The sequence below is a fragment of the Amblyraja radiata genome, chromosome 13, assembly GCF_010909765.2.
Source record: "Amblyraja radiata isolate CabotCenter1 chromosome 13, sAmbRad1.1.pri, whole genome shotgun sequence".
Lineage (NCBI taxonomy): Eukaryota > Metazoa > Chordata > Chondrichthyes > Rajiformes > Rajidae > Amblyraja > Amblyraja radiata.
The window spans coordinates 15,308,828-15,320,664 of NC_045968.1; the positions used below are offsets into that span (position 1 = coordinate 15,308,828).

Here is an 11,837-nt window from a genome sequence, read left to right on the forward strand (position 1 = left end):
TTCTTGCGAATGAAACATAAATAAGCCAAAGGAATAGTTTGATCTCAAGCCGGGTGTTGAGTAGCCAGGTTGTTGTCTCTGTTGGCGTCAATGTCTGCCGGGGCCTGACAGAGCTTCATTTGGTGGGTGGTAGAGCGGGCACCCAGAGATGACATGGTTGGCTGTCTTGTTCACAGTGTAGTATACTGTAAACAGTATAATAAACGAGGAAAAATGTTCAGTGTGGGTGATATACACACACACGCACACGCACACGCACACACACACACACACACACACGCACGCGCACACACACACACACACACACACACACACACACACACACACACACACACACACACACATACTCACACACACGCACACACACTCACACTCACACTCACACTCACACACACACACACACACACACTCACACTCACACTCACTCACACACACACATACTCACACACACACACATACTCACACACACACATATAAATATGTATATATATGCGTGTATATAAGAAGATTTACACAAAATGCTGGAGCAACAGGGAGGCAGCATCTCTGGACAATAGACAACAGGTGCAGGAGTAGGCCATTCGGCCCTTCGAACCAGCACCGCCATCAATGTGATCATGGCTGATCATCCACAATCAGTACCCCGTTCCTGCCTTCTCCCCATATCCCTGCTATCTTTAAGAGCCCTATCCAGCCCTATCCAGAGAGAGGGAATGGGTGATGTTTCAGGTTGAGATCCATATTTATGAAGAGGGATCTCGACCCGAAACGTCACCTGTTCCTTCTCTCCAGAGATGCTGCCTATCCCGCTGAGTTACTCCAGCATTTTGTGTCTTATCTTCGATTTAAACCAGTTCCTTCCCTCACAAAGAATGTTATGAGTTGGGGCAGGGCAGGGTTGAGTCGTGGTCACTGGTGGAGGAACTAACTGGAGCTTTTATTGGGCTGCTGAAATATACCAGGTTCAACGAGAGAAACCGCTCCTTCCGAAACGGCATTTCATCTCCAGGGTCAACCGGGTAGAGCCGCTGCCTCACGACGCCAGAGACCCCGGTTCGATCCTGACTACAGGTGCTGTCTGTACGGAGTTTGCACCTTCTCCCCGTTACCTGCGTGGGTTTCCTCCGGGTGCTCCGGTTTCCTCCCACATCCCAAAGACGTGCAGGTCTGTTGGTTAATTGTGTCGGGAGTGGACGAGAAAAGCGGGATAATATGGAACTAGTGTGTGAGCGGGTGATCGCTGGTCGGCGCGGACCCGGTGGGCCGAAGGGCCCGTTCCCGTGCTGTATCTCTTCAACTGATTGATTCAACCTGTGCCCTGAGGCGGACCTCTGTGGAATTTCAAACACATTAATTCTCAGGAATCCCTGGCAAGGGGAAGCGGCGTGCGTTGCCAGAAGCATTGAAGGATTTGTGGTGGTTACACTGTGATTTGCCGGGCGGTGCTTGCCAGCAACCAGTGAAGTGCTTTGTCACCAGTCCGTTGCCAGAGAATTTGTCCACATTGGCAGCCATTGCGTAGCGTGCGAGGAAACTTTAACAGAGGTAGGCGTTCCCTTCCTTGTATCAGTACATGCACACTACTGGCTCTTGCAGAGTTGTCCTTTTAGAGATACAGCACGGAAACCGGCCCTTCGTCCCACCGGGCTCATGCCGAACAGCAATCTACATATTATAATCGCTCCACACTTAAATCTCTACTCCTGCAGCAACATTTCTTGCCCCACTTACGTGATTTCTCCGGCGACTGCTGGCACCCGTCATAGGTTGCCGAAAATTTTCAACGTGTTGAAACTCCAGCAGCAACCAGAACAAGGTACGCCCCTTTGGGCGATTACTCACGACTATACAGGCTTCACCCTGCGACATGTCGCCTGTACGGTCATGAGTAGTCTCCTAGTCACCCAAAGAGTCGTAGCGTCTATCTGGTCGCCGCTGAATTCTCAACATTTCAAAATTTTGCCGACCTATGACGGGTGCCGGCAGTCACCGAAAAAGTCGAGTAAGTGGGACAGGGCCATTACTTTAACTTTGACCCACGGACTATCCTTGACCGGACTTTGCTGGCTTTACCTTGCATTAAACATTATTCCCTTATCATGTATCTGTACACTGTGAATGGCTCGATTGTAATAATAATAATAATAATGGATGGGATTTATATAGCGCCTTTCTAATACTCAAGGCGCTTTACATCGCATTATTCATTCACTCCTCAGTCACACTCGGTGGTGGTAAGCTACTTCTGTAGCCACAGCTGCCCTGGGGCAGACTGACGGAAGCGTGGCTGCCAATCTGCGCCTACGGCCCCTCCGACCACCACCAATCACTCACACACATTCACACACAGGCAAAGGTGGGTGAAGTGTCTTGCCCAAGGACACAACGACAGTATGCACTCCAAGCGGGATTCGAACCGGCTACCTTCCGGTTGCCAGCCGAACACTTAGCCCATTGTGCCATCTGTCATCCCAAATGATTGTAATCACGTATTGTCTTTCCGCTGACTGGTTAGCACGCAACAAAAGCTTTTCACCGTACCTCGGTACACGTGGCAATGAACTAAACTGTATAACTATGGTAAGACACAAAAAGTTGGAGTAACTCAGCAGGACAGGTAGCATCTCTGGAGAGAAGGAACGGGTGACGTTTCGGGTAGGGTCTGAAGAAGGGTCTCAACCCGAAACATCACCCATTCCTTCTCTCCAGAGACGATGCCTGTCCCGCTGAGTTACTCCAACATTTTTGTGTCTGTCTTTGATTGTAATCATGTATAGTCTTCCTGCTGACAGGTTAGCGCGCGACGAAAGCTTTTCACTGTACCTCGGTACACATGACAGTAAACTAAACTGTATTGGTGTTGTTGTTGTTTTCCCCCAGCGTGTCGCCAGGGGACGTTTAAGTCGCGGCAGGGTGAGGAACCCTGTTCGCTGTGTCCGTCGAACAGCCGCATCAGTTCTGAGGGAGCGACCTTCTGTCCGTGCAAGACTGGCTTCTATCGGGCGGACAGCGATCAGCCGGAGATGGGCTGTACTGGTGAGTCACAAACTCATTCCCGCCACGAGGGGAACGAGTGGGTTAACATACGATGAGAGTTTGACTGCGCTGGGCCTGTACTAACTGGAGTTTAGAAGAATGAGGGGGGGCCTCATTGAAACTTACCGAATAGTGAAAGGCCTGGATAGAGTGGATGTGGAGAGGATGTTTCCACTAGTTGGAGAGTCTAGGACTAGAGGTCACAGCCTTAGAATTAAAGAAACACACAAAGATTAACTTTGCTCACCAAAGTTGTTCCAAATACTGATCATTACAACATTGAGAAGCTGCCTTCCATTGTCTGTGCAAAAAGGAACTGCAGATGCTGGTTTATACCAAAGATAGACACCAAGTGCTGGAGTAAATCGGAGGGTCGGGCAGCATCTCTGGAGAAAAGGGATTTGTGATTCATTCCTTTAGTGAATTGTAAGATCTTTAACAACAGATTCTCACACTATGAGTCTGATGAAGGGTCTCGACCCGAAACGTCACCTATTTCCTTGGCTCCATAGATGCTGCCTCACCCGCTGAGTTCCTCCAGCATTTTTGTCTACCCTCACACTATCAGCAGTGAGCTTCAAGCCAGAAACACAACCAATTGGGCAGGACCATTAATTCCAGATTCCCGATTTAAATCTTGTTGCCCTTAACCAAATCCAACCAAGACGGCACGGTGGTGCAGCGGTAAAACTACTGCCTTACCGCGCCAGAGATCCGGGTTCGATCCCGACTACGGGCGCTGTTTGTATGGGGTTTGTACGTTCTCCCCGTGACCTGCGTGGGTTTTCTCCGGGATCTTCGGTTTCCTCCCACACTCCAAAGACGTACAGGTTTGTAGGTTAATTGGCATTGGTATAAATGTAAAATTGCCCCTAGTGTGTGTGTAGGGTGGTGTTAACGTGCGGGGATCGCTGGTCGGCGCGGACACGGTGGCCGAATGGGCCTGTTTCTGCGCTACCTCTCTAAACTAAACTAAACAATAGACAATAGGTGCAGGAGTAGGCCATTCGGCCCTTCGAGCCTGCACCACCATTCAATGTGATCATGGCTGATCATCCCCAATCAGTACCCTGTTCTTGTCTTCTCTCCATATTCCCTGTCTCTGCTACCTTTAAGAGCCCTATCTAGCTCTCTCTTGAAAGTATCCAGAGAACCGGCCTCCACCACCCTCTGAGGCACGGAATTCCACACTCGCAACTCTCTGTGAGAAAAACATTCTTTCGGCACCAATCTAGTCCAGTTTTGTTAGCGTTAGAGCAGTCATTGCGGAATGTTAGCTGCCTAAACACGGCATAAAATCTCTTGCTTTGAATAGTTTGTCGTCCTAAGTAACAGCTTGTCTTGAGAAGGGCATTAAGACAGACAATGACTTACCGAGAACAAAGACAGACGTTTGAAAATCACTTCCAAGGCTTTTATAATCTTCTCTCTGTTTTCTCTGTGATCCCAAACCCATTAGTTGCTGAGTTTTTATGGCAGCAAAGGGGACATGTCAGGGCCAGATATTTTTATAGTGCCATTGGGATATTTGCAGTTTAATTATCTGGAATGGTAAAAGCACCTCCAGTACATTAATGGCCAATGTGCCAGTCTGTAAATCTTAAAGCAAGCACGTCTGTGTCTGTGGGCCGTTACTCAACATTGATTGTAAAGCTGAGCACCTTTCAAACTGGATGTTTACTCTGGCCATGGGAGAGGTTTAGTGCATGGGTACCACCTTACAAAGCTGAAAAACCCCGATTCCTTTTAACATGCGATCTCCCCATGTCACCGGGCTTTTAATCACCTTTGCTGAAGTGCGTCTTTCTGCAAACTATTATTTTTCTCGTTCTTTGTTTGGTTCAGTTTAATAGATACGGTGTGGAAACAGGCCCTTCGGCCCACCGAGTCCGTGCATACCAGCGATCCCCGCTCATTAACACTACCCTACACACACTAACGCAGGGATTCCCAACCTTTTTCGTCCCGTTTACCCCAGGCAACTTTAATAGCGCATCACAATGTCATTTCACTTATTTATGAACAACTAATGATGAACAGATACCGGTATACCAGAACCAAGCACAGTCAGTCAATGAGAAAAAATATGTACAAATCCACAATCAACAAATTTACCCCCTGGAGACGTGCAGGGCAAGTTCCTTCACACGAGGTGCGTAGAGTGCCTGGAACGCGCTGCCAGGGGTGGTGGTGGAGGCTTTTAGACAGGCACATGGATAGGCAGGGATATGGATCACGTGCAGGCAGAGGAGATCATTTTTTCTTGGCATCATGTTCGGCACAGATACTGTGGGCTGAAGGGCCTGTTCCTGTGCTGGACTGTTCACAAAATCATGCACAAATGGGGACCAGTAATTGTGCAAGTCAGAAATAAGAAGAACATTTGTAACAAGGAACTGCAGATGCTGGTTTACATTAAAAAAGGACACAATGTACTGGAGTAACTCAGCGGGTCAGGCAGCATCTCTGGGGAACATGGATAGGTGACGTTTCACAGAGTGCTGGAGTAACTGTGGGTCAGGCAGCATCTCTGGAGAACATGGGTTTACTTGGCCATGTACCTTCAGGAAGGAGATGAGGAGGGACTTCTTTAGCCAGCGGGTGGTGAATCTGTTGAATTCACTGCCACAGACAGCTGTGGAGGCCAAGTCAATGGATATTTTTAAGGCAGACATTGACGGATTCTTGATTAGTACAGGTGTCAGGGGTTATGGGGAGAAGGCAGGAGAAGGGGGTTCAGAGGGAAAGATAAATCTACCATGATTGAATGGCAGTAGATTTGATGGGCCGGATGACCTAATTCTGCTCCTATAACATATGAACTTATGGCTAGGTGATGTTTCAATAGACAATAGACAATAGGTGCAGGAGTAGGCCATTCGGCCCTTCGAGCCAGCACCGCCATTCAATGTGATCATGGCTGATCATCCACAATCAGTACCCCGTTCCTGCCTTCTCCCCATATCCCCTGACTCCGCTATCTTTAAGAGCCCTATCTAGCTCTCCCTTGAAAGTATCCAGAGAACCGGGCTCCACCGCCCTCTGAGGCAGAGAATTCCACAGATTCACAACTCTCTGTGTGAAAAAGTGTTTCCTCGTCTCCGTTCTAAATGGCCTTGCCCCTGATTCTTAAACTGTGGCCCCTGGTTCTGGACTCCCCCAACATCGGGAACCTGTTACGGGTTGGGACCATTCTTCACACTTAATCGGGAAAGTTGCTTTTCAAGTTGTGAGAATCCATTTGATGCCTTCTACAGAGGTTGAGAAGTGAATAGGCCCTTGCATCCAATATCACCACGGGCACCACTTTCAACATCCTAGGAGACAAGCCATCAGTTCCTGAGATTGGAGGGCTGTGTAACGTGCCCCTAGTGCGTAGGGAGTGGATGAGAAAGTGGAATAACGTGGAATCAGGACGCACCTTTAGAAAAGAGATGAGGAAGAACTTCTTTAGCGGAACCCATTGCCACGGATGGCAGTGGAAGTCGACCCATTGGTATTTTTAAGGTGGAGATGAGCAGATTCTTGATTAGTAGGAGTACAGGTGTCGGAGGTTATGGTGGGGAAGAAGGCAGGAAAATGGGGTTAGGAGGGAGATATTAATGTTTTATGTTTTATGTGTCATTCCACTGTATGTCATGTTGTCACTTGCGGGCAGAGCACCAAGGCAAATTCCTTGTATGTGAATATGTGAAACGTATTCACTCATGATTGAATGGCGGAGGAGACTCGATGGGCCGAATGGCCTAATTCCGCTCCCATCACTTGTGACCTTATGAACTCGTGTTATGAATGGGTGACTCGGTGGGCCAAATCACCTGTTTCCGTGCTGTATCTCTAATCCCCAAACTGGAAATTCTGGTTTATAGCCCAGAGTTGTGTACATAGCACTGCATGGCGGAGTGCCTCATATCTAAGGAGTGCTTCCGTTGAGTTTGTCGCCAATGCCGTGCAGCGTGGTGAATATCAGTGGCTTGAAGGGGAATCTCGACTCCTGCATTACTCATAGTGAGAATGGGTGCAGCCAGCGATTTAGAAGGCAAACAATGTGTGGGCCTTTTATTACAAATGGATTTGATTACAGAAGTCTTACTGAAATTCTATTGAGTTTCAGTGAGGCCACAAAGACAGGGTTACGCAAATGTTTTGTTTTCCCCACCGAAGGAAGCCTATGCAAGGAGGGTAATGAAAGTTCAGCCGCCTGATCGCTGGGAGAGGTTTTAGCCCCATAAGAACACACTCATTAAAACATACAAAGGTAGATAAAAATGCTTGAGAAACTCAGCAGGTGAGGCAGTATCTATGGAGCGAAGGAATAGGTGACGTTTCGGGTCGAGACCCAGGGGTCTCGACCCGAAACGTCACCTATTCCTTCTGAAGAAGGATCTCGATCCGAAACGTCACCTATCTCTTCTGAAGAAGGGTCTCGACCCAAAACGCTACCCATTCCTTCTGAGGAAGGGTCTCGACCCGAAACGTCACCTATTCCTTCGCTCCATAGATGCTGCCTCACCCGCTGAGTTTCTCCTGCATTTTTTGTCTACCTTCGATTTTTCCAGCATCTGCAGTTCTTCCTTAAACATTGAAACATCCAAAATGGTCACAGTGCTTGGCAGAGTCACGGAGCTGTACAGCATGCAAGCAGGCCCTTCAGCCACCCTTCTCCATGCCTCCCAAGTTGGCATACTGGGCTAGTCATAAGGAGTAGGAGTAGAATTAGGCCATTCGGCCCATCAAGTCTATTCCGCCATTCAATCGTGGCTGATCTATCTCTCTCTCCTAACCCCATTCTCCTGCCTTCTCCCCGACACCCGTACTAATCAAGAATCTATCCATCTCCGCCTTAAACATATCCACTGGCCTGCCCTCCACAGCCTTCTGTGGCAAAGAATTCCACAGATTCACCACCCTCTGACTAAAGAAATTCCTCCTCATCTCCTTCTGTACGGAAGAGAACATCCCTTAATTCTGAGGATATGACTTCTAGTTCTAGACTCTCCCACCAGTGGAAACATCCTCTCTTCATCCACTCTATCCAGGCCTATCATTGTTCTGTACATTTCAATGAGGTCCCCCCCCATTCTTCCAAACTGCTTAGTCCCATTTGCCCTCTAAACCCATCCTATCCCTATGTCTGTCCAAATGTCTTCTAACAGTATCCACATCGACAACTTCCTCTGGCAGCTCGTTCCAGATATGGACGACCCTCTGAGTGAAAAAGTCCTTCTAAAACCTCTCCCCTCCAAACTCAGGTCTGTGCCCTCCAGTTTTAGAACCCTCACAGCTTGGAAAAGGGTGGCACGGTAGAGTCGCTGCCTCACAGCGTCAGAGACCCCGGGCTTAATCCTGACTACGGATGCTGCCTGCATGGAGTTTGCACGTAAATTGTCCCTAAAGTGTAGGCTAGTGCTAGTGTACAGGGTGATCGCTGGTCGGCACAGACTCCGAGCCGAAGGGGCCTGTTTCCGCGCTGTATCTCTAAACTCCAAAATCTAGCACAAAGGACCTCGAAAGGGATGAAAGACGTTGTATGTATGTGATAGAGAATTGAAGAGCTGTTGACGTATATAGCTATTAACTGGTATTGAAATAACTAAAGATGAATCTGAAAGATCCCGAAACATCAACAATGTCAAATTTCTGGAAAGTAAAATCAAACTAACCGGTGTATTGTTCCTGCGTACCATTGCTTAAATATTGCTGCCATTTCTGTCAACAAGTGGGGGAAAAAAGATTTGAACAAGTGTAGATAATGGCCGTGAGATTGGCTGCTTCCATCAATGCTTTTATCTTACGATGAAAGATTGGTGTTTGAAATGAAATGTTCACATAATGTTAAACAAATGTCCAGCAATACAGATTAGCTTAGTTTAGTTTGGAGATACAGTGCAGAAACAGGTTCTTTGGTCCACTGGGCCCGTGATCATCGGGTCATAAGTGATAATGGCAGAGTTAGGCCATTCGGCCCATCAAGTCTACTCCGCCATTCAATCATTACTGATCTATCTCTCCCTCCTAACCCCATATGCTGACTGGTGATCACCCCTACACTAGTTCATTCCCACACACACTAGGGACAATTTGCAGGAGGCAATTAACCTACAAACAATAGACAATAGGTGCAGGAGTAGGCCATTCGGCCCTTCAAGCCAGCACCTCCATTCAATGGCTGATCATCCACAATCAGTACCCCGTTCCTGCCTATTACGTTTTTGGAGCGTGGGAGGAAACCGAAGATAATAATAATAATAATGGATGGGATTTATATAGCGCCTTTCTAATACTCAAGGCGCTTTACATCGCATTATTCATTCACTCCTCAGTCACACTCGGTGGTGGTAAGCTACTTCTGTAGCCACAGTTGCCCTGGGGCAGACTGACGGAAGCGTGGCTGCCAATCTGCGCTTACGGCCCCTCCGACCACTACCAATCACTCACACACATTCACACACAGGCAAAGGTGGGTGAAGTGCCTTGCCCAAGGACACAACAACAGTATGCACTCCAAGCGGGATTCGAACCGGCTACCTTCCGGTCGCCAGCCGAACACTTAGCCCATTGTGCCATCTGTCGTCCCAGATCTCGGAGGAAACCCACGCGGGTCACGGGGAGAGCGTACAAACTCCCGTACAGACAAGCACCTGTAGTCGGGATCGAACCCGGGTCTCTGGAGCTGTGAGCTCTAGCACCGTGCCGCCCCTGGACTGTACTGACCTCTGGAGAGGGAAACTGGAGATACTGTACAAACAGGTTCAGTACAAATCAGAGCTATGATTTGTTTTGGGCCTTTAGATGCCTCTGGTTTCCCGCCCCCATTATCGAGTATTGGTTTCTTATATTTGTTTATTCTGCTGACAATGGAAACTTCCGTTCTACTTACTATTTATATGTAAGCCCATTCTTTCACTACATCAAATCTTAGGGTTGAAACCAGTCTGAATAAAAGGTCCCGACCTGAAACGTCACCTATCCCTTTTCTCCAGTGGTGCTGCCTGACCCGCTGAGTTACTCCAGCACTTTGTGTCTATCTTTGAATATGTCGGCTACTTTGTAGAGAGGATAGAAATGGGATGAGTGTTGGATTGGTGGTTGATGGTCGGCCTGGGCAAGGTGGGCCGAAGGGCCTGCTTCCATGCTGTATCGGCCATGGTCACATTGAATGGGCCGAAGGGCCGAATGACTCGATGGGCCGAATGGCCTACTCCTGCACCTATTGTCTATTGTCTCACCGCGACTGGATAGCACCCAACAAAAGCTTTTCACTGTACCTCGGTACAAGTGACAATGAACCAAACTGAGCTCCATTGTCATCAGTTTGAGTCACCTTAGTTATTGTGTTCGGAGAAGATGCAGCATTTATCATCCTCAAAACACTCCACAAAGGTCACTGGACAAGCAAATCCATTTATTTTTTTAAAGTGGCACGGTGGCGCAGCATAGAGTTGCTGCCTTACAGCGAATGCAGTGTCTGAGACCCGGGTTCGATCCCGACTACGGGTGCTGCCTGTACGGAGTTTGTACGTTCTCCCGTCACATGCGTGGGTTTTCTTCGAGATCTTCGGTTTCCTCCCACACTCCAAAGACGTGCAGGTTTGTAGGTTAATTGGCTTTGGCATAAATGTAAAAATCGTCCCTGGTGGGTGTAGGATAGTGTTAGTGTGCGGGGATCGCTGGTCGGCGCGGACCCGGTGGGCCGAAAGGGCCTGTTTCCGCGCTGTATCTCTAAAACTAAATCTAACCTTAAAAACTCATCAAATAAAATGAAAGTTTGTTGATATCTGGGCCACGTTCTGTTTTTAAATGATGAACCGTCCCAGAACATCTGAGACCCTGATTTTCTGTGTCCAGAAGAACGTAGGAACGACCTCAGACGCTGTTTTGACAGCCACGCTAGTGCCTGCACCACACTGATAACGAATAGATAGAAGGCTGTGGAGATAGTGGCGCTCAGTATCCAATGGCAGGTAGATGCTGTAAAAGGCCGCTTTTTATCCCATTGGTGGGAAACTTTGTAGAAAATCCTTTTTACAGAAAAAGATAACACACTGTCTGAAACAAGATAAAAAAAACAAATTGTCTCCTTTTATTCAACTCTGAGGTCGCTTTGCGAGTGAGTTTTTTTCATATCTATTTTGCTTTCCTGTCATCTTGGTCTATTCCTCCCTTCTTTGTTCACATCAAGTCAAGTCAACTTTATTTGCCACAAACACATACAAGATGTACAGTGAAATGAAAGTGACAATGCTTGCGGGATTGTGCAGAACAACAGAACAGAACCAGTATTTACATTAAAAAAAAGAAGACGCAGTAGTATTTACTCCTTGTGTAAGAAGGAACTGCAGATGCTGGAAGATCGAAGGTAGACAAAACTGCTGGAGAAACTCAGCGGGTGAGGCAGCATCTATGGAGCAAAGGAAATAGGCGACGTTTCGGGTCGAAACCTTTCTTTAGTCTGAAAAGGGTCTAGACCCGAAACGTCGCGTATCTATGCCCTGGTGAGATCAGAGTTTACAGTCCTAATGGCCTGTGGGACGAAACTTCTTGCTATTGAGGGAGTGCAGCGTAGGTTCACCAGGTTAATTCCCGGGATGGCGGGACTGTCATTTGCTGAGAGAATGGAGCGGCTGGGCTTGTACACTCTGGAGTTTAGAAGGATGAGAGGGTATCTTATTGCAACATAAGATTATTAAGGGTTTGGACACGCTAGAGGCAGGAAACATGTTCCCGATGTTGGGGGAGTCCAGAACCAGGGGCCAAACAGTTTAAGAATAAGGGGTAAGCCATTTAGAACGGAGATGAGG

The 11,837-nt window shown here is 47.9% G+C and overlaps 1 protein-coding gene across 6 annotated transcripts in view; it reads left to right on the plus strand.

Annotated features, from left to right (window-relative positions):
• The window catches only part of ephb3 (EPH receptor B3), a 112,377-nt gene that overhangs the window by 66,589 nt on the left and 33,951 nt on the right, over window positions 1-11,837 (plus strand). For all 6 annotated transcript variants that reach the window (XM_033031301.1, XM_033031297.1, XM_033031298.1 and 3 more), the window contains exon 4: window positions 2,881-3,036. In XM_033031301.1, coding sequence (XP_032887192.1) covers window positions 2,881-3,036 — 156 coding nt within the window. The remainder of the gene's footprint in view (window positions 1-2,880; window positions 3,037-11,837) is intronic.